The 23355-nt window shown below is 42.1% G+C and overlaps 1 protein-coding gene across 1 annotated transcript in view; it reads right to left on the minus strand.

The window, feature by feature from the left end:
* UBR4 (ubiquitin protein ligase E3 component n-recognin 4) overlaps window positions 1-23355 on the minus strand; it is a 122417-nt gene that overhangs the window by 68661 nt on the left and 30401 nt on the right. The window contains exons 29-46 of the mRNA XM_054009407.1: window positions 22745-22954; window positions 20436-20537; window positions 18914-19014; window positions 18014-18212; window positions 17457-17645; window positions 17032-17095; window positions 12396-12587; window positions 11226-11296; window positions 10946-11093; window positions 10194-10421; window positions 9598-9768; window positions 6002-6184; window positions 5506-5664; window positions 4704-4856; window positions 3801-4028; window positions 2806-2963; window positions 1398-1569; window positions 820-1021 (exon numbers count right to left, since the gene is read on the minus strand). Coding sequence (XP_053865382.1) covers window positions 820-1021; window positions 1398-1569; window positions 2806-2963; window positions 3801-4028; window positions 4704-4856; window positions 5506-5664; window positions 6002-6184; window positions 9598-9768; window positions 10194-10421; window positions 10946-11093; window positions 11226-11296; window positions 12396-12587; window positions 17032-17095; window positions 17457-17645; window positions 18014-18212; window positions 18914-19014; window positions 20436-20537; window positions 22745-22954 — 2930 coding nt within the window. The remainder of the gene's footprint in view (window positions 1-819; window positions 1022-1397; window positions 1570-2805; window positions 2964-3800; window positions 4029-4703; window positions 4857-5505; window positions 5665-6001; window positions 6185-9597; window positions 9769-10193; window positions 10422-10945; window positions 11094-11225; window positions 11297-12395; window positions 12588-17031; window positions 17096-17456; window positions 17646-18013; window positions 18213-18913; window positions 19015-20435; window positions 20538-22744; window positions 22955-23355) is intronic.

A 23355-nucleotide genomic window follows, 5' to 3' on the forward strand; every position in this document is an offset into this window, starting at 1 on the left:
AAACAAATGAGATTAGTGCTGAAAGATTAAAATCATCCCATGCTAACCCCATAACACCCAACCCTGGTGTTTACTAGTAAGGTGATTACCAGAGCCAAGTGCCTATGTGATGCTATCCTATTTTCAGTAGTGACCCTTGTATAACAGGTTAACAGACACTGGGGAATTTTTTAAAAAATATGAATCTAGTGCTGGCAAAAGGTTCTGAATTGGGAGTCTTGAAGACTGAAGTTCTCTTTACAGAACAGGTATAGCATAGGCAGTGGCAGCATGCACTTCCCCATATTACCCCACCAACATGCTTCAATGCTGGCCTCTAGCAAAGAGGGGGTTAATCCAATCTGCATGCTCATTCAGTCCTTGGTTTTTTGAGAAGCCGACAAAGCGGCCAGCTGTAGCAGTGACTGTGTGATGTGGATGTGTGTCCGCTAGGGACAAGACAGACTCAAACCACCACCAGGTGGTAATGAATTCTGCTCAATATCAACCCAGCCTAGCTTCAAACCAGTAATTTAGAAATGAAAGGTTCCATTATTCCATTACTAACTCCCTTAGCCACCCAGGCCCCCATTGGCTATCATCTTTATGAAGAGAGATGTCCTACTTCTGAAGGATGGGCAAGGACATTTGAAAAGTTATGTAAGATAGGGTTCTCATGAAGGGGAAGTTAAATGGAAAATTTTGATGGAGTTGCTTGGGACTTCATCTGGATTGCGAAGGATCCTATTTCTGGGGAGAAGGTGACAGACCCTGTATTTATTCCATTGTTAATTTCTTTACTGGCAACTTAGACATGATATGAAATGAAAGCAGACTTACTGATAGCAGCTGCCTTGCGTTTGCGAACTGGCTTCATGATGCTGATGACACTGCTAGGCTGGAGGGAGGGCTGGAGCCAATAAGAAGTATTCTCCACATTTGCCATGTATATTCTCAGGCTGCCGTCCTCACACAGAAGGATCATGGTGGTCCTCTGCTGCTCATTGCAGGCCGTGTGACGAATGGCCACCATGTCCTGGATCTGAAACAGGTTACACACCAGCAAATGAAAGGCCCAGAGAAGCTGTTGTCTCAGAGAACAAGCTTGTCGCCTAAGTGTCACACAAGTATCAGGGATAGCAGGTACTCAAGCCAACAGAGGCTACAACAGAGCAAGAGATTCAATGGCTTTGCAGGGAAAATGAAGAGTAAACAGAGGTTGAACACACCTTAAAAACATGGGTGGGTTTGGGGAAAGTCAGTTTGTGTATTGAAACAATACTTTCAAGTGCAGTGTTGGTGGCTATTACCAGGATGACTTTGCTGTAAGACATCACTGCAAGGGAACCCTGGAAGAAGTGGCAGCAATAGACACACAGGAAAGTCAATTTGAAGGGCAAAAGATAGGGAATACTCACCTTGGCTTTAGCTGGCAAGGTTTTAATCTCCTGGATGAGGAAGGTATCTGGCTTCACCATGACCACCAGAGGAATGCCTGTGGTCTGCTGAACACAGCACACCAACCCAGGATGGTTCATCACCTCAGACCATTGGCACAGTGCTGGGGAGGTCTTGCTCCCACCATTTGAACTGCAAGAGAGAAAGGCCAAGCTCACATGACCTCAAGAAGCAGCTGCAAGGGTGGGGTCAAGCTAAATAAAATTCTCATTCCAGCTAGCACGACAAGTAACATCACCGTCTGAGGATCTCAAAGCACTTGGTTAATTAAGCCACCTCAGAAAATCCCTGGGAGGTACATCAGTATTATTCCCATTTTACAGATGGGGAAACTGAAGTGCAAAAAGTTGCACAGCTGAGTCAGTGGCAGCATGGAGAGCCCAGAAGTCCTGACACCCAGCCCTATTCTTTAACATCTTTCCCCATTCATTTGGTATATAAAATTCTAGTGACACTACCATAAAAACAGGAAAATTACTCTTGAACCAGATTTGAAGTATCTTTTTATCAGGCTGGCAGGGGAGTGATAGCAAAACACCACATTACTTGTCAGCACATCCTAGCAGACAGAATAGAAGAGCACTGGTCTCAGAGCAAAGCATCTGTGTTAGTGGCTACAGTGCTCCATGCTCTACCGTGGCCATGTGATGAATACAAAGGAAACAGACAAGCACAGGAAAATGCTCCCCAAGAACATAATCCTCCCTGAGATCTAACTCTCAGAGGTGAAAGCCCCTGTGCAAAATGACCAAGCGAGGTGTGATTGGAGTGAGGGAGATGTTGGGACCTGGGAAACAGAATGCAAGATATCTGCCTCATGCTAAGCTAGTGAGACTCTGTGGCCTGAATGCCCAGCTCTGATTGTCAGAACAGATGATAGAAGAACTTTCTTCTTGACATTTTTATAGCATAAGAGATTGGTTTCCCTCAGGGCAGCCTGAAAATAAGACTTTATATGCACAATGCTCAGGGTCCACTGCAGTGCTGGTGCCAAATAGAAACAAAGGCTTCCTGCTCCGCAGCTTCTGCTAGGGTGGATAATCCCATCCGTTCCAGTTGCTGCACCACTGGAAGCTCTGCACTCAGACAGTAAGATTGCTCCGAAGGCACCTCTGTGCTGTGAAATCCTAGTGAGCAAAACAAACATACACCCCACTGCAAAAGCAACTGGGTTTGGTTTCAGTCTCACTGTTCTACAAGCAGAGAGGGTAGAAACAGGAGGTGACATATAAAGCGGTAAGATGCAACAACTGCAGGAAGGTTCTCTACATAAAGTCTTGGGCAGTGGGAGCTGGGTTCTTTCACTGGGAACAGCCACTGCAGCTAAGAAGAAACAGAAATTGGAGGGGGGCAGCCCCTCAGTCCCACCTCTTTATGTTGATCGGGAAAAGCCGCTGTACCTCCAGACTAGCCCTGCTAATCGTGGCAGCAAAAGATTTGCCTTGACAGTAACTGAAGAAAAGCATCTGAAGGACATGGGAATAATACACAGACACGCCGCCTCCTGCCACCTGGCCATTGCTATCCTGTAGGGACAAGGAAAAAACAAACACATATCTTCAGAGCGCTAGAGTGGTCAGGCTTTTAAATTCCTGAACAAGTACAATATTTCAACATCTGCCCTTCCACCTATCACATAACACAGCAAAGGTCTTTTGAGAATGCAACCTTCGATGACATTACCACCAAGCTGCACACCGTGAGATACTCCAAGCGCCTTTGAACAAGATACCGAGATTGCACACCCACAGGCACCCAGTAGTGCACGAGACAGCACCTGTGTGAGAGAATGTTGCATGCCAACCCCTCTTCATCTCCAGCTCCCAGAAGCGCTTTCTTCTTGGCTTGTAGTTCCTCATTTCCCCATTTCATAGTGTACTGGGGTAGTGAGGCTGAATGGAGGTTGGAAATATTTTAAACTAGCCAGCCTGGGTGGTGCACACCAGGCCCACAGTAGTGTTGACACCGAACAGAAACAAAGGCTTGCGTCTCTGCAGACCCTGCATAAGAGTGGACGATCCCATCCATTCTAGCTACTCCACCATTAGCAGTGCATCGTACTGACAGTAATGCTGCTCCGTAACCATCTTCCTGCTGTGAAATCCTGCTGGGCATAACTTCAGATCCAACCATGGAAAACATGCTCAATTTTCTAGATGACTGAATCAACGGGTTTAATTTCAACCTTCCCCCTCAACCACCACCCTCCAAATGGTGTCAGAATCAGTGTCAGAATTTCTCTCTCTCTCCGCAGAAAAAAGTGCAACCTCATTGATCTAGATCAGGCAAAGAAAAGGAAACTGCTGCTTCTTACCGTCAGGAGCAGAGGGAGAGAAAAAGTTAGTAGGGAAAGCCACCATTACCTTCAAGTCTTCATGGTTGACTTCAAGCACATTGGTAACATAGAATGGTCCATGCTGGGCACTGCTTGCCTCCTCCATGAGCTGAGTATAGATGTACCCAGCAGAAGACATGATGACTATGATGTTCTTTCCCTCCTCATTGAACAGAAAAGTGACATCCCTGATCTTGGAGCTTGGCAAAAGGAAATAGAACGTTGGGCTCAAAGCATCTACGGAAAGGTCATAGATCTGTGGGAGAAGAGGGGAGGGAATTAGCAGCGAGCCCACAGAACAGCTCTTCCTAATAGAGCATAAACACAGACAAACTAGTCCTACAATGGTGCAGATCCTGGAGGGCAGATTATTCAGGTACCATAATATGGAGATAAAGATAATCTCAGATCTATGAATGATCTCTTTCTTCTGTGTTTGTCAGGTTAGGAAGAGGGGAAAATGTTGGCCCCCGTCTTCAAAAATGACCTTCACTTTTGAGTGTCCAACTTTAAGACAATCAAGGCCAGATTTTAAGAAGTATCAGCCCCCACAACTGAAATCAAAGGGAGCTGCAGGTGTTCAGTACCTCGGGGGCAAGGGGGAGGCGGGGGCGAATAAATAAAATCTTAAATACTTCAAGTTGGGCACCCTACGTAAGAGGTCACTTATGAAAAGGTGGCCTTTGTTTTTGTGTTTCTGTGAACAGTCTATTACTAACAGTGGTGAATAGCAATACGTATTAGAAAACTAGAGATAACAGTAATGCCCTTCCTAGAACTCAAATTTTCCTAGTAAATTAAGAGCACTGTGTTATTCTGACACACTGCTGACTCTGGAGACCACCAGAGCCCCACGTCAGTTCCACGGGAAATGCAAAGCAATGCACAGCACCAACTCAATCAGGGATCACCCCACAGGTTGTGACCATACCTTCACAAAGTCTGCAGTCACAATGGCAAGTTCTGTCTGAGATCCTGGCAGCCACACAGCCTTAATGATGAAGTTTCCTGTTGCTAGCTGGGGGTGGAGGACCAAGTGATCGGAAACAGATCCGGAGCTGCTGAATGTTAGCACATGGCAGTCCTGGGACAAGAAAATATATTTAATACTTGACATCTTTTATTTTCTGCAAAAACAGATTCAAGGGCCATCAATCCTGCCACTGACCTCTCCCTAGCCCCAAACACAAATAATGGATTCATATAGGAAGAAATCAAGCATCCCTGTTTTTAGGGTGAATGACTTTGCAAGCGAACTGTGCCTCTTCTGTTTTTTTTTCCAAATATTTGAGACTACTGGTTTCTTAGGTGGTATATTTCTTTAATTGTGGAAATTGTGCAGAGATTTGAAAAAATACAAAATGATCACCCATTGCTCAGTACTAGAAGTGGCTGCAGATTAAGATTAAGCACATCCATTTCAGTGATGTTTTAGTTACACGAAGACTCTTTTTGGCTTCTGTAGCACAAAGGACAGTCGGCCTACGTGTCATCTGAGGAAGTGTTTTATTTGGGCAGTATCAAGAATGGTTTAAAATAATAAATAGGATCGACATAGTAAATGAAGCTGCAGCTAAAACTCGCAGCAGGTGATTCAAGAACTAGAATTAGTGACATCCACAATGACTTCGGATCTTTGCTAGCCAATCAGAACTCTACAACCCATCTCCTAGGGAGAGAGGAGCACAGCTTGGTTTGAGGGAAAGGAACTCTCTTGCTTGTCAGACTCTTACCTTCAGCCCACACACAGCTAGATAGTCCTCTTTGCAGGGATTCCCTGTTAGGCTCAGTACAGTAAAGGGAACTGGTGCCGATGCAAGGCGGGTAAGGGTTAATTTCCTTTTGCTGGAGTCCGCTTGTTTAAGCAATGCTGAGAGTTGTAACACTGTAATCTACAAAATAATGAAATCAAGTCAATTTTCTAATGTTGGTATCACAAACAGAAATTATAAAGACCTAGCTTCTTATAGGACTCTATCAATGTATTGTCTCAGCATCTCTGCAGCAAGAAGCAAGATTTTTGTTCCCTAAAATATGAAACAATTGAAGTAATCACTCAGGGAGGTTTTTCCAAACAAGCCTAGTCATTTACAGAGTCCTTGAGTCTGACCGTAGGAAGTCTGCTTGATTCTTTGGTCATTATGGAACATTTTAAATCTTTTTTATCTTACTTTAAAATGCACGTTAGGTTGTTGCGCCATTGGAGCACATCTCCTTCTCAGCACTCACCTTGCCCTTTTCGTGGCTCACCGCTAGGTGCTGGCGGCGCCCATGCGGGGAGGACAGCACGCACATCGCCACCCGCCTCAGCACATGAGCGCTGATCAGCTGTCGGATTGTCTGCCCCTGGTCGCCGCTGTAGTTCATTCGGACATTCTCAAAAGCACCTTCTTGAGAGCCAAGAGTTGGGACCTGAGCCATTGTGGAGCACAAAGAACACACAGAAGTAGAGACAAATGGCAGAGATTGAACAACTGTAATAGTTTCATTTAGACTCACAGAATTTAAGGCCAGAAGGTACCATCATGATCACCTAATCTGACTCACTGCAAACTGCAGGCCACAGAACCTCGCCCACCCACTCCTGTAATAGGCCCATGTGACTGTACCTTCATGAAGGTACCGCTGGCTGAGTTACTGAAGTCCTCAGATCTTGATTTAAAGACTTCAAGTTATAGAGTATCCACCATTTACTTTAGCTTAAACCTGCAAGTGACCTATGCCCCACGCTGCAGAGGAAGGTGAAAAACCACCAGGGTTCTCTGTCAGTCTGACCCAGGGAAAATTCCTTCCCAACCCCAAATATGGCGATCAGTTAAACCCTGAGCCCATGGATAAGACTCAGCAGCCAGACACCTGGGAAAGAATTCGCTATAGTAACTCAGAGCCCTCCCCCTCTAGTGTCCCGTCTCCAGCTGTTGGGAGATATTTGCTAATAGCAGTCGCGGATGGGCCATGTGCCATCGTAGGCCATCTCATACCATCTCCTCCATAAACACTGACGAAGCTCAATCTCAAAACAAGCTAGGTTTTTCGCCTCCACTACTCCCTTTGGAAGGCTGCTCCAGAACTTCACTCCTCTGGTGGTTAGAAACCCTTATCAAATTTCAAGTATATATTTACCGATGGTCAGTTTCTATCCATTTGTTCTTGTGCCAACATTGGCCTTTAACTTAAATAACTCCTTTCCTTCCCTGGTGTTTGCTCTTTCTAAATACATCAGAAGGATAATGATCTCCCCCCATATTCTTCATTTTGTTAGGTTAAACAAGCCAAGCTCCTTAAATCTCCTCTCATAAGGTAGCTTCTCCATTCCACTGATCACCTAGCAGCCCTTCTCTGCACCTCTTCCAGTTTGAATTAATTTTTTTTAAACATGGGAGACCAGATTTGCACAGTTTTCCAGATGAGGTCCCACCAGTGTCTTGTATAATGGTGATAACACTTCCCTATCTCTCGTGAAAATACCTCACCTGATGCACCCTAGGATTGCATTAGCCTTTTTCACGGCCTCATCACATTGGCAGCTCATAGTCATCTTGTGACTGACCAATACAAACGGGTCTCTCTCATCCTTTGTTGCTTCCAACTGATATATCCCCAGCTTATAGCAATAGTTCTTGTTGTCTAAGTGCATGACCTTGCACTATGCACTATTAAGTTTCATTCCATTTCTATTACTCCAGTTTTCAAGGTTGTAAAAATTTTACAAACATAAGAGACCATACCGGGTCAGACCAATGGTCTATCTAGCCCAGTATCCTGTCTTCCGACAGAGACCAATACCAGAGGCTTCAGAGGGAATGAACAGAACAGGCAATCATCAAGTGATCCATCCCCGGTTGTCCACTCCCAGCTTCTGGCAAATCGAGGCTAGGGACACTCAGAGCATGGGGTTCCATCCCTGACCATCTTGGCTAATAGCCACTGATGGACCTATCCACCATGAACTTATCTAGTTCTTTTTTAACCCAATTACAGTTTTGCCCTTTATAACATCCCCTGGCAAGGAGTTCCACAGGTTGTGTGAAGAAGCATTTCCTTTTGTTTTAAACCTGCTGCCTACAAATTTCATTCGGTGACCCCTGGTTCTTGTGTTGTGTAAAAGGGTAAATAACACTTCCTTATACACTTTCTCCACACTAGTCATGATTTTCTAGACCTCTATCATATCCCCTCTTACTCATCTCTTTTCCAAGCTGAAAAGTCCCAGTCTTATTAATCTCTCCTCATATAGAATCTGTTCCATACCCCTAATAATTTTTGTTGCCTTTTCCAATTCCAATATATTTTTTCTGAGATGTGACAACCACATCTGCATGCAATATTCAAGATGTGGGCGTACCATGCATTTATGTAGAGGCAATATGATATTTTCTGTCTTATTATCAATCCCTTTCTTAATGATTCCCAACATTCTGTTTGCTTTTTTGACTGCCACTCCACATTGAGCAGACGTTTTCAGAGAACTATCCACAATGACTCCAAGATCTCTTTCTTGAGTGGTAACAGCTAATTTAGACCCTATCATTGTATATGTATAGCTGGGATTATGTTTGCCAATGTGCATTACTTGGTATTTATCAACACTGAATTTCATCTGCCATTCTGTTGCCCAGTCACCCAATTTTGTTTGATTGTTTGTAACTCTTCACAGTCTGCTTTGGACTTCAATATCTTGAGTAATTTTGCATCCCCTGCAAATTTTGCCACATCACTGTTTACCCTTTTTCCAGATCATTTATGAATATGCTGAACAGCACTGGTCCCAGTACATACCCCGGGGGACTCCACTTCTTATCTCTCTCCACTCTGAAAACTGACTATTTATTCCTACTCTTTGTTTTCTGTCTTTTAACCAGCCACTGATCCATGAGTGGACCTTCCATGTTATCGCGTGACTGCTTGTATGATATTCTGGTCCTCCTCTGTTTTGGCTATACCTCCCAACTTTGTGACATCCACAAATTTTATTAGCGCACTCCCACTTTGTGCGCCAAGGTCATAAGTGAAAATGTTAAATAAGATCCGTCGCAAGACCGGTCCCTGAGGAATCTCTGAAGTTACTTCACTAATAACCTCCCTCCAGCCTGACAATTTACTTTCAGGATGACCCGGCCTCCCCTTGAACTAGTTTCTTTATCCATCTTTCTAAACTCTCATTAATCCCCATCTTCTCCAATTTAACAAATAGTTTCCTGTGTGAAAATGTATCAAATGCTTTATTGAAATCCAGGTAGATTAAATCTACTGCATTTCCTTTGTCTAGAAAATCAGTTACCTTCTCAAAGAACGAGATCAGGTTGGTCTGGCAACAATCTACCTTTTGTACAACCGTGCTGTATTTTATCCCAATTACCATTTACCTCTATGTCCTTAACTACTCCCTCTTTAAAAAATTGTTCTAAGACCTTGCATACAACTGAGGTCACGCTAACAGGCCTGCAGTTTCCCAGATCACATTTTTCCCCCCCTTTCTTAAACCTAGGTACTATATTTTCAATTCTCCAGTCATAGGGTGCAACCTCCATGTTTACAGATTCATTAAAAATCCTTGCTGCTGGGCTGACAATTTCATGTGTCAGTCCCTTAAATATTCTTGGATGGAGAAGATCCAGGCTCCCCAGTTTGGTCCTATTAAGCTGACTGAATTTGACTTCCACCTCGGTTGTGGTAATTTCTACTTCCATGCCCTTGTTCCCACTGGCCACCCTCCCACTGCCCCCAAGCTGCTCATTACCCTTATTAAAAACCAAGGCAAAAGTGATCCCTCCCCTTGGCCCAAAAGCAAGCATTTGAATTAGCAAATCAGCCAGTAATCATACCATCAACTGATCGGTCATTTCCACTGTCTTGTCCAAAGTGTGCAGTTCATTCAGAGCCTGCTGCGCTCGGCTGCTGCTGCCCATGGCTGAAGCTTGCTGGAAGTTGATCTGAATGGCATCCATTAGGAAGCTCAGCATATCCAACACCAGAGGAGCAAAGGAGAAGTTGGCCTACAAGAAACAGATGTGGCAAGTAAAGCACAAGACATACCCATGAAACCTCCATAGCAGCAGCATTTCACAGGCCAGGTAAGTCTTTGAAAAGCAGTTACAGCACCGTTATCCTAATAGACAAGTTACCTGATTCTCAGTTGTCTAACTACCAGTACAGCCCACTCCACAACCACTCTGTACCAAACTCGACTGTTTCTTACCGGCATTAGACACAAAAATCCAGTGTTAACTCTCAACACAGAACATATTCCCTACACTAATACTGTACTGGCATAACACTAAATCAAAAAGGTAAAAGTCTCTAAGTTAGAAGCGCTGGCTACTGTAAAGAAAGCTTTATTCTAGGAGAACAAAGAATCCTGAAGAACTACTACACAGAGGGATTCTGATGGTTGAATGAGATTTCAACGTGACAACAATACCTGGGATTGCAATTCCTCTCGACAGCCCTCAACATTTCGACACAGGCTGCTCTTCTTGGGTTTCTCTTCATCAGGGCCTTTCCCATCATTGATGGTGACCTTGGATTTATCTGCAGGGGAGCTGCTCGCATGGCGGATGACACTCTCAGGCACTCTGGGCTCACTCTGGAATGCAGACTCCTTCATGGTAGAGCTTATGCCACTGCTGGGAGTTCTCTTCACCAAAGCCTGGGAAAGACAAAGCACTATTGAGGGCCCAATCCAGTTTCCATTTAAGTCAATGACAAAAACTCCCAGTGATTTCAATTGAAGCAAAATTAATTCCTTAGAGTACATTTTCAGAGAGATAAGACAGCAATAACCCTGTACCCTACATGTCACTTTCCTTTTAGACGTTGTATTAGACAGGAAGTAACATTGTTGGCAGCTGGTGGGAAACATCAAAAGAGCAGAGATCTGGTAAGTGGGCAACATGAAGTTGACCTACAAACCACAAGTTAGTTATGTAGGTTCAAAGTCTTAATTAGTATTAAGAGATCTGCCAATATAGATCCTTTTGGTAAAGGGGGTGAAATCATTAAGTAGAAAGCTGCAAATTACAGGGGAGTGATGAAGCTTATTCTAAAGTAGACCCCTCCCATATATTGATATCACAGAATAACTATTGTGCAATATAAGACTTTGCAAAGCCAAACTTAGGCAACCTGTAATAGTTGCAGGACAGTTTAAATTTAGCCATGAAGATCCTTTACCAGGCAACTGCCATCTTCCTTCGCTCCACAGTCACAGAAGAATGAACCATATTTGGCGTAAGAAATCTCATGGTCCTTGTGACAAACTTTAGCACAAACCGTGCAAACACCAACCCCATCCACCATCTTACAAGTGTGACAGTGGTACCTGTACAAAAGAAACCAAACAGGTTAGAAACTATAGCCCCTCAGATTTAGCATATCATCTCTTCCCCAATTCTGAATGGCCAGTAAACCCAGGCTGATATTCTGTATAAAGGAAGACCTGGAGGGCTCTTACCAGTGTTGGTTCATGAATTCTTTCTGTGTGATGGTGAAGGTGCAGAGTTTGTTGCAGAGAGAATCTTCATCCTGTTTAGGAAGGAAGATCATTTAGTCAGTGCATTACATATCTACCTACCTACTCTGGAGTCGCTTGATACAAAGGAAACCCATTCTCTGATAAATTAGCATTTGAAAACAGTGAGTTTTACCATCATCTAAAACAGCAGGCACCAAACAAAATCACTTCATTTTACATCCAAGAAATATTGGACAATAATTAAAATAAGATATCGGGGTCTGAATTTAAAGGAATAAATTACTGATAGCAGCTTTAATCTTAAAGAGACATCTAAAAGCCTACCCCAGTTAAACTGGGTATTAATGTAACAGAGTCAGAGAACCAGCTATATAAGACCAACATCTTACTCAACATTTCTGCTCTCCGTCTTCAGCTCATCTCTGCTTGCTTTACTGACAAAAAAGTCTTTACCTTTGTCAACACTGAAAAACTAATCTATCTACACCAGAACGAGCTGGATTTTCTTCCGTTTTATGTAGCTACCTTCTAATTGCAAAATCTTTATTGCGGACAATGATTTGAGAGAGGACACAGATGGGCTTTCAGATCCCAGGTTAAGATTGTCCAACATGAAATTATACTCTCTATAAGTCAAAACACAATATTTTTCTACATTTGATCTGGAAGCTGTACATATAAATCTAGAAGGCTATTGTGACTCTCACCACTAATCTACATAATAAGATTACAGGATTGTCATTCTGGAGCCTAGAAGTTGAGTCAATGTGAAGCAATGGAAACCGCTACAAGCATGGTTTAGAGCTCTTTTGATTAAGAATATCACAAGATTCAATCATCACTGGGATTCATCGTCTGTCACTCTCCAATCTTTAAGAGACATTTTGAACTTTACAGATTACACTCGTAAGGTGTATAGCTACAGTAAGGCATGTATCTATGCCATGCCGTGAGTGCTAGACCACTGTGATATCAGAGGTAACTCAACCAATCACAACCCGTACTCTACAGCTAATTTGCATGCAACAATTTAATTGGTTGTATAAGGGATACTGTGGAGATGATGGATTACTTAGTCCAGCTGCCACAACCATGCAACAGCATCGGCTTTCAGCTACTAGTTGTGAACATCACACTATGAGAACTTACTGAGTCTTCAGCTTGAGAATCTTCCTCTTCCACTGCCAGCTCTTCCACCCAGTCTGAATCCACCTCGATAGCCCGTTCCTCTCCATCAACAGAAAGATGACTGGGTCCTTGGCCGCTGGTCTGGCTCAGAGCATTAGTGACATCAGCCAGATAAGAGACAATGTGGCATGTACACTCCAGTATAGTAACATGCTGAAAGCAAAAGTTTAATATGAAAAAAAGAGAAGGAATACTTAAATCTTCCTGCATCTATTTTTAAATGAGCACAAATGTGAAAATATCTCCAATTCTTAATGACACAGATTGTAAGGATTTGTGTTACACTCAGAAATTCTACCACAGAACATAACTGATTTGGGATTTGCAAGGTGGTTTGTGGTATTGGTACAGTATGGAGACAGGACGTTTTCTCTAAAATGTTTAAGAAGATCTCTCAAGGGTGGGAGGCCTGAGAGGCTCTGATTTGTGGGCATGCATATTGCACTAGCTACCCTATCCAGTTCTTGTGAGCTGGTAGGATACTAGAACTACCAAATACAAGTAGGTCTCAACCTCATGCCAGATGACAAGAACAGAATGGACAGTGGAGAGTAGATGACATCTTCAGTTCACTGATGAATCACCTTTGTTAGCAAAATGCCCAGAAAAGATCCTGGGATTTTATCCGCTTGCAGCATTTGCACTAGAGGTATTAATCTTCAGTTTCAGGGAGACATTAAAACAATAATTATATATAGTCCAAAAAGGGCAGATTGTAAGGCAGATTTGAGCCTGAATCTACAGTGTATGCCTATTCACTACCATGTGTAAAAGGAAAATCAGAGAATTTCCCAGGTGAAGATTTAGCTTTTACAAGGTACCAAACACTTATCCAAACAACAATACATTTACTAATGGTAACTAATTATTTTAACCTGTCCCAGTTCCCTGAATAATGAAAATCACTAACAGCTTGTCTACAATAGAAAGTTTTGCCACTATACTGATATAGTTAAAGTGGCAATGTCCTCTTCCTCCAGTTTGAGCAGGGTCTCAATGCGTGGATGAGACAACGGTGTGGGGAGGAGAGGTTTAGATTTATTAGGAACTGGGGAAAGTTTTGGGAAAGGGGGAGCCTATACAGGAAGGATGGGCTCCACCTAAACCAAAACAGAACCAGATTGCTGGCACTTAAAATTAAAAAGGTCATACAGCAGTTTTTATACTAAGGGCTAGGGGAAAGCCGACAGGTGCGGAGGAGCACATGGTTTGGACAGAGGCATCCCTTAAGGGAGAATCTATTACTGGAAATTCTCTATGTCCTAGTAAGGAGGAGAGAATGGAAGATAAAATATGGGTAGGATCTGATGAAACAGTCATATGAAAAAGAGTCCCATTCAGTAACATCACGTAATGGCAGACAGCTAAGAAGTGACAATTTTTTTTAAGTGCTTATATACAAATGCTACAAGTCTAAATAAGAAGATGGGTGAACTAGAGTGCCTCATATTAAATGAGGAGATTGATATAATAGGCAACACAGAAACGTGGTGGAATGAGGATAATCAGTGGGACACAGTAATACCAGGGTACAAAATATATCGGCAGGACAGAACAGGTCATGCTGGTGGGGGAGTGGCACTATATGTGAAAGAAAGCGTAGAATCAAATGAAGTAAAAATCTTTAATGAACCAAACTGTACCATAAAATCCCTATGGGACAGTACTTCCAAGCTTGAATAATAAGAATATAGCAGTAGAAATATACTACCGACCACCTGACCAGGACGTGATAGTGACTGAAATGCTCAGGGAGATTACAGAGATTATAAAAATAAAAAAACTCAAACTAATAATGGGGGATTTCAACTATCCCCATATTGACTGGGTACATGTCACCCCAGGATGGGATGCAGAGATAAAGTTTCTTGACACCTTAAATGACTGCTTCTTGGAGCAGCTAGTCTTGGAACCCACAAGAGGAGAGGCAATTCTTGATTTAGTCCTAAATGGAGCACAGGATCTGGTCCAAGAGGTGAATATAGCTGAACCGCTTGGTAATAGTGACCATAATATAATTAAAGGTAATATCCCTGTGGCGGGGGAAACACCACAGCAGCCCAACATGGTAGCATTGACTTTCAGAAAGGGGAACTACATAAAAATGAGAAAGTTAGATAAACAGAAATTAAAAGGTACAGCGCCAAAAGTGAAATCCCTGCAAGTTGCATGGAAACTTTTAAAAGACACTATAATAGAGGCTCAACTTAAATGTATACCCCAAATTAAAAAACATAGAAAGAAAACCAAAAAAGATCCACCATGGCTAAACAACAAAGTAAAAAGAAGGAGTGAGAGGCAAAAAGGCATCCTTTAAAAAGTGGAAGTTAAATCCTAGTGAGGAGAATAGAAAGGAGCATAAACTCTGGCAAATGAAGTGTAAAAATGTAATTAGGAAAGCCAAACAAGAATTTGAAGAACAGCTAGCCAGAGACTCAAAAAGGAATAGCAAAAAAATGTTTAAGTACAACAGAAGCAAGAAGTCTGCTAAACAACCAGTGTGGCTACTGGACGATCGAGATGCTAAAGGAGCACTCAAAGATGACAAGGCCATTGCGGAAAAAGGAAATGAATTCTTTGCATCGGTCTTCACGGCTGAGGATGTGAGGGAGATTCCCAAACCTAAGCCATTCTTTTTAGGTAACAAATCTGAGGAACTGTCCCAAATTGAGGTGTCATTAGAGGAGGTTTTGGAACAAACTGATAAACTCAACAGTAATAAGTCACCAGGACTAGATGGTATTCACCCAAGAATTCTGAAGGAACTCAAATGGGAAATTGCAGAACCGCTAACTGTGGTATGTAACCTATCATTTAAATCAGCTTCTGTACCAGATGACTGGTGGATAGCTAATATGACGCCAATTTTTAAAAAAGGCTCCAGAGGCGATCCCGGCAATTACGAGCCGGTAAGCCTAACTTCAGTACCGGGCAAACTGATTGAAACTATACTAAAGAATAAAATTGTCAGACATATAGATGAACATAATTTGTTGGAGAAGAGTCAACGTGGTTTTTGTAAAGGGAAATCATGCCTCACCAATCTACTAGAATTCTTTGAGGGGGTCAAAAAACATGTGGACCAAGGGGATCCAGTGGATATAGTGTACTTAGATTTTCAGAAAGCCTTTGACAAGTCCCACACCAAAGGCTCTTAAGCAAAGTAAGCTGTCATGGGATAAGAGGGAAGGTCCTCTCATGGATCAGTAAGTGGTTAAAAGATAGCAAACAAAGAGTAGGAATAAATGGTCAGTTTTCAAAATGGAGAGGGGTAAATAATGGTGTTCCCCAGGGGTCTGTATTGGGACCAGTCCTATTCAACATATTTATAAATGATCTGGAAAGAGAGGTAAACTGAGGTGGAAAAATTTACAGATACAAAACTACTCAAGATATTCAAGTGCAAAGCCGACTGTGAAGGGTTAAAAAGGGATCTCACAAAATTGGGTGACTGGGCAACAAAATAGCAGATGAAATTCAGTGTTGATAAATGCCAAGTAATGCACATTGGAAAACATAATCCCAACTATACATACAAAACGATGGGGTCTAACTTAGTTGTTACCACTCAAGAAAGAGATCTTGGGAGTTACTATGGATAATTCTCTGAAAACATCCGCTCAACGTACAGTGGCAGTCAAAAAAGCTAACAATGTTAGAAGCCATTAAGAAAGGGATTGATAATAAGAAAATAGCATAATGCCTCTTTATAAATCCATGGTATGCCTACATCTTGAATACTGTGTGCAGATGTGGTCGCCCCATCTTAAAAAAAGATATATTGGAACTGGAAAAGATCCAGAAAAGGGCAACAAAAATGATTAGGGGTATGGAACAGCTTCCTTATGAGGAGAGATTAACAAGACTGGGACTTTTCAGCTTGGAAAAGAGACGACTAGGGGAGATATAGAGGTCTATAAAATCATGACTGGTGTGGAGAAAGTAAATACGGAAATGTTATTTACTCCTTCTCAGAACACCAGAACTAGGGGGTCACCACATGAAATTAATATGAGTAGGTTTAAAACAAACAAAAGGAAGTATTTCTTCACACAACACAGTCAGCCTATGGAACTCCTTTACCAGAGACTGTTGTGAAGGCCAAGACTATAGCAAGGCTCAAAAAAGAACTAAATACTGTACATTTATGGAGAATAGGTCCATCAATGGCTATTAGCCAGACGCCTAGTCTGCCAAAAGCTGGGATTGGGCAACAGGGGATGGATAACTTGATGATTACCTGTTCTGTTCTTTCCCTCTGGGGCACCTGGCATTGGCTGCTGTTGGAAGACAGGATACTTGGCTGGATGGACCTTTGGTCTGACCCAATATGGCCGTTCTTTTGAATGCAGTTATACCGGTATAAAAGTGCTTATACTGGTAAAGCTTATTCTGGTTCAGGAAGGAAAATAAGCTACACTGCTATAAGGCACCTTTATACTGATATAAAGATGAGGCTTATGATAGTATAACTATATGGGGGGGGGGAGGGAGGGGGAGAATAAACTTCCCTAACACTTATACCAGTATAACTTTTCTCATGCAGATGAGGGCTCAGACCAAACACTGAGGATTGAGAACTGCCTGTGTTTCTTACCTTTCCATGCATGACATTAGCATTCATTTTTTCTATAACGTTCTTTTGAGACAGGTATTTCTTGCTATAGGATAAAGGAAAGTTAAAAAAAGATAGTTATAGAACCAGCTCTTAAAAGTTATCAATTTAATCCTCACTGATTATGATCCCAAGTATTTAGTTTGTTAGTTTTACAACAGCATTACGTAAATCATTAAGGTAGTGGCCACTAAATCATCAAGAGGAAAAGGGAAGGACCTCCATGGTTCCAATACAAGTCTCCATAAAGGCACTTATCCCAACTACCACATATTCCAACAGGTGGCATTCTGAACTATGGGGCAACCACACAGCACCCATTCGCCCTCCCCTCTCCACTATCAAACTCCCAAGAAGTCCAACACATGAAGATAATTAATCACCAACACAGGTCTCATTCTTCTTACCATCTGCCCAGCCAATCGACTGCCGCACTGTGAAGCTGGAGATGTCCAGCACCTTGCCCAGCACTGGCCAGAGTTGCCATCACAACCATGAGCTCAGGGAAGCCTGTTCCATCACCATTGGCCAACATTTCCGTTGCCATTGGTATAAGGGTACTCAGCAGAACAGTGCACACGCCTTCTCCGACTTGGCTAATCAACAAGAAGAAAGTTTGAGATGCATTAAATCACCCATCTACACCAGTTTAAGCTGAACTTTTTTGAGGGTATCTAAGCAGTATATTAGTCAGCACCAGACAGGTGCAAATTCTAACATGCACTAGTGTGTCGCGCATTAACTGCCCCATATGGGCCCTGCTGGCACACACTAAAAGTTCCCTAGGGTATGTTAATGTAGTCCCGTTTCAAATAGTACTACATTAATGTAAACTAGAGAACAATAGCAAGACAATGCCCTTACAGCACGAGAGATCAGCAGTATTTAACAGACTAGAAGGTGTCTATGGAATATGTATTTTACATTATATACTCTTGATAAGTCACATAAGATTGTTCTCTACCTGTTTTCCCGAACAATATATGTAGTCAGAAGTTGCAGCAGCTGCCTGTTCTCTTGAACAACATCCAATTGATCTGAATCTTTAGGTGGTGACATGGTCATCCTGGTTAACCAGGCCTGTAGGCGTACAGGCTCAACACAGGCCAACTGGGCCAAGGAGCCACATAGTCGCAACAGACTGGGGTTAGGGCTCTTCTCAGCTAGGAGACAGAATTATCAGTGGTTGATATTGCGGCTGTAAATTGAACATGCCTGACGACAATTTTCCTTCTATTATTAAAAGCAAAATTCACTGGATTCCCTAAAGTGCATGCAATTGGAGACAGTCCCACAGCTATCCCTGTTACTATCATCATTCTAATTCTATTCCTCCATTCGTTCCCCCCAGACACTTATTCTCTCTCTCATACACTGGGGGTAACTAAATCAAGCATGACATAGAAGTGAATTGTGTAATTTTCCAGCTTGTGGTCATCTCTAGCTGTTCATATGCATATTGAAGATATTGCCAGACAGTCCCCTCGTGCCTGCTCCTCCAGAGAGCTAAGCAGTCTGCTTAACAAACATTCACCTTCAAAAGAGGGATTGCTGAAATACTAGTTAACTCAGAATAAGCTTTTACTACACACCAAAAGGGCAAATAGTTAAGAAACAATGTGCACCGTGGGAGGCTGCCAAGGGAGGGACAGGGACAGAACTGAAAACTGAAGCTAGAGAGGAGGAGGGGACAGAAGACAACAAAACACTAAAGATGACTGGGAATGGGTACACGTAGTCTTCAGTATCTCCCAAAATTTTTTCTTTCAAGCATTTTCATACTGCAGGTCAATTTATGTAGAACAAGAAAAAATGTTAAATGGACATCAAAGTTCTAATGCGGAGATTAAACACAGTCACTTACTCAACTGGAAGAGTTTGGTGAAGAATTTCAGAACTCTGTTACAGAATTTTGCGGAGAGATTTTCATTGGCTGTTGCCATCATGATCTGGACCAGTTCTCCACTAATTGAGCGAGAGAAAACAAATCATCAGGTCAAACCTTTCAAAAATGCACTCATCTCTTTTCTTCACTGTTATTTATATCATCTTAGATGCCAGGGCAGAAACAGTTCATATGCTGCAGAGTACTTGGTGGGGGAGAAGAGGGGGAGGAGGAGACACGGACGGACAGACAGACACCTAAACAAGACAAAACTCTAAACCCTGCACCCAGCACAGTAAGGATGGAGTACTGCAGGCAGCGACCTTCCATTCTTAAAATTCCATTCTGAGTTTCACCAGAAAAGAATGACAACAAAAACCATGGTGATGGGTTGTCCATGAAGAAGCAAAGCAATTACACTCCAAAGGGAAATATCAAACAAGTGCCAACACGACTTCCCTTCAATGTTTATTAGAGCCACACGGAGTCATGCTGTAGTCAGTCAGCTTAAAATTAAGGCTACTTAACAGAAGAGCCTAGTTTAAAAAATGCTTGCAGCTGTGAGGTTGAAGCAATTTCAGCCTGCTGGTAAAATAATCACATCTTTTGCATATTGTCCTCTCCTCCACTCTCTGAGGTACTAACTCCTGGTTAGGAGCACAACATTAACATGCTTTTTCAATCTGGCTGTATACAATGCTTTCAGAGCAATGCCATCAGAGCCTTAGCTCCAAATTCAGAGAGGTATGCAAACCTCAGGAGCTCACAGAACATGAGCAATCTGGTAACAAACCAGGGTTCTGTCACAAAAGGGGCAAAGCTGATTTCAACATCTTCTGTCATCATCTTCTTGCTTACTCTTTTCTCATTTATCTCCCATCCCAACAGTGCACACAAATCAAGCCAACTCCCCCATCATGCTACTTTAGCTTGGGCTGAACAAAACAAAGTAGAGAGCATGTAAAGGATGTCAATCAGCTTTGCAACTGAAATTAACTCTCCCCCTGTTCATCACTTCCTACACTCTTGCCGTGCTCTGCTGTCTTACATCCGCACTACCTTGTCTGCATACTCCAAGACAGGAAAAAGGCATTCTTCAGGAGACCAAGCCAATGCTATCCTGGGGTAGCACTGAGAGAACAGGTGCTACTTTACAAGTAGAACTGACAGGCAAATTAATACAGCCTCTCTCAAGAGGTCCTTTATGCTGCCTCTGACAAAACGGATGTATCCAAAGACTCACACAACCAGACACTGAAATGACGACTAACAGAACATTTTATCTGCAGCGTCAAAGCAGAACAACTCTCTCTCTCTCACTTGGGAATCTTTTCACACTTACAAAATCCCACATCTCTCCAAAGGGCAACATGTTCCTTGTGCAGATTATATGAACTTCGCACTTTCCTGTACAGAAGCAACAGCATTCCACAAAGGCTAAGTGTGACAAGACAAGGATTAACAGAGGAGAAAACAAGTCTGCAATACTCCATCACCTCACCTCTCCGAGAAGAATTCCTCCATGGCTTTCCGGGCCTGGCTGCTCTCCAGCTGCTTCTCCAGATGCTGCAAACACTCCTCCAAAATTGACTCATCTAGGCCACTGTGGATCAAAGATTAAGTATAAAGAAAGGTGCACTACCTGCTCAGTCTTATCTGTTTATTATTATCTGTCAAATATAGGATCAGAAACTATATGTGAAAATGATGGTTTGAAAATTTATAAATAAAGTAAAAAATTGATTAAGCCTAAACTGATCATGCCTCAGTTTCCCTCCTTAGGTGGGCTCAACTCCAAGATGTCTCATTGTCACATTTGGTGTTGCAATCTAAGACTCTGGGTACTAACAAGGCACAGATGGTTGTAGGGAGGCCCTAGCCAGGGCATTGGAAAACATCCAGATAAGAAAGTAGGCTCTCAGAATGGAGCACTACATTAAACAGTTTATAATCTCCTTTGGGGAGGAGGATTTAATAGAAAAGCCTTAGTCAAGGAAGAACCTTGGGACATGGTTCAGGAGACCTTTGAGAGTAACGTAGTAAACAACAAAAACATATAAAAACTCCCATAAAAAGGAAGTGTGTATTGAAGAATTATATGTAATGGTCTTGTGTCTGCAGGACACAAAAGGGGTTAAGAAATCCTTCAAACAGTTAAAAGTACAGACTAAAGAGGCTGCAGACCATGACCAAGTGACAGTCACAACAAACTAGCAAGCAGTTAACTTTGCAGAGGGCACTGACCCACTCGCCCCATCCACCTCTTCGGGAAGAGGATGATTCAGACGCTTACTGGAAAAGAGACAAAGTGAAACTTCATGGATTCACAAAGCACCAGTAATCTTTAAAGGAACTGTGGGTTGTTGTACTTAACTAAATGATGTGAAAATTTAAATGTGTTATAAATAAGTAGTTAATCTGATTTGTTGTTTTAACTGGTTTTATACACTATATAACATACGCTGTATGTTCTGTGCCACATCACCTTATTTAAAATTGTATTTTTGTTTTAACTTATTTGGGGCTTTATTTCTGTTGCAACAAAAATTAAGTTTGTGCATAATTAGAATACACACACTTTTGTGATCACACACTACTGATTCCAAAGTTTTTCCCTTGCTTTCTGGAAATACATCCTGTAGCAAATATTCTCACATTGCATGCAAAAGCCAATAACATTTTCATTCTCTAACAGGAAGTGTAGAAGATAACCTTCTGAGTTTCTTCCATCCACAGGGAATCAATGTTAAAAAGATGAAATCTCATTATACATAATGTTTTTACCTCTGAGTTAGCTGGTAACAGTACCTGTTCTCCAAGGTTATTATGCCTGTTGACTTACAGAGGGAGAACCAGACGGGAAAAGCCTTAAATCTATTTGGTTTGCAATGAGAAAGCTGGCATTAATCAGCCTAATTTAATAGCCAGATGCAAACAAACAATAAGGAAAAATTTACCAAGTGATTCTGATTAGCACCTCTAGCCTTGATCTCATGCTTCCTGTACAACTCCTATTTGTCTAGTAACAGCCACAAATTATCCACATTCAAATATTCAGCACTGATGAGTACTCAGCTGGAGTACTATGTCCAATTCTGGATGCCACATGTCAGGAAAGATGGGGGAAAATTGGACAGAGTCCAGAGGAGAGCAACAAAAATGATAAGAGGTTTAGAAAACCTGACCTATGAGGAAAGCTTAAAAAAACTGGGCATGTTTAGACTAAGGGGGGACCAGATAGTCTTCAAATACATTATGGTCAACTATAAGGAAGACAGTGATCAGAAGAAGTAATGGGCTTGATCTGCAAGAAAGGAGATTTAGGTTAGATACTGGGGGGGGAAAATAACTAAGGGTAGGTAAGATCTGGAAGAGGCTTCCACAGGAAGTTGTGGAATCATCATCATTGGAGGTTTTTAAGAACAGGTTGAACAAACACTTGTCAGGAATGGTCTAGGTTTACTTGTACAGCCCCCTTCGCTGAGGCAGGACTCAATGACATCTCAAGTTCCCTTCCAGCTCTACATTTCTATGATTCTATGTGATCCAACACTCAATTCAGGTCGATTATCAAATCCACACTGCTTGTTCAGATAGATATTGCGCTATTTAAAGTTTCTGTCACTTGGATAAAATGTTGTTAGGTTTTAATCAGCAACTACAGTAGCATAGTACAGAAAAGAATAAGCTAAGATGTGGCCTTTCCATAGCACAAATAAAAACATTGAACAACAAATGGATCAGGATAATCCTGTCCATCTGGCTTGGCAGGTCTCACAATGAAGGGATACATCGTACGTGATTTGATACCTATTGGGGTCGGAGTGATTAGCCAGTATGTTATAACATCCTGTGATCAACTTCTCATAGACACGAGCCAGGAATTCATCAGACTCCGCAGGGCCCAGGATCCTTTCTAGGGAGTTGCTGCTGATCTCTGCCACACTCTCCATGCTGGTCTCCAACAGAAGGGGCAACAAGGTATGAATAACTTGTGGTGGATTCAGTTCATCTGACCAGCTTGAAGGGAGAAGAGAAACAGCAAAAACATTTCCATTAGTACACCAGTAAAAGATCTACACAATGAAATAGCTTAGCAGGCACAGAGCTGGGAAACTGATCTAGAGGGAAGACTAGGTACATGTTAAGTACAAAGCCCTTTTCAAATAGTTGGGTATAATTCAGTTGTCCTGGCTATTCTCTCTTAACAAAACAGTTCTCCTCGCCAAAACTATATTTGAGTCACTATGGTATACAAGTATCTGCAATGTTTTCCTAGGTAGTCACTGCATCGTTTAGTATGTCCGCTAGACATTAGTGCAGTATCAGAACCCTGTTCTGTGCTTTGGGATACCTAGAGAATAAAAGTCACCATAGAAGAACTGTTTGTTGTTCTCCTTTCCAGTTATGCATTAATATTT

The sequence above is a fragment of the Malaclemys terrapin genome, chromosome 19 (genome assembly GCF_027887155.1).
Source record: "Malaclemys terrapin pileata isolate rMalTer1 chromosome 19, rMalTer1.hap1, whole genome shotgun sequence".
NCBI lineage: Eukaryota > Metazoa > Chordata > Testudines > Emydidae > Malaclemys > Malaclemys terrapin.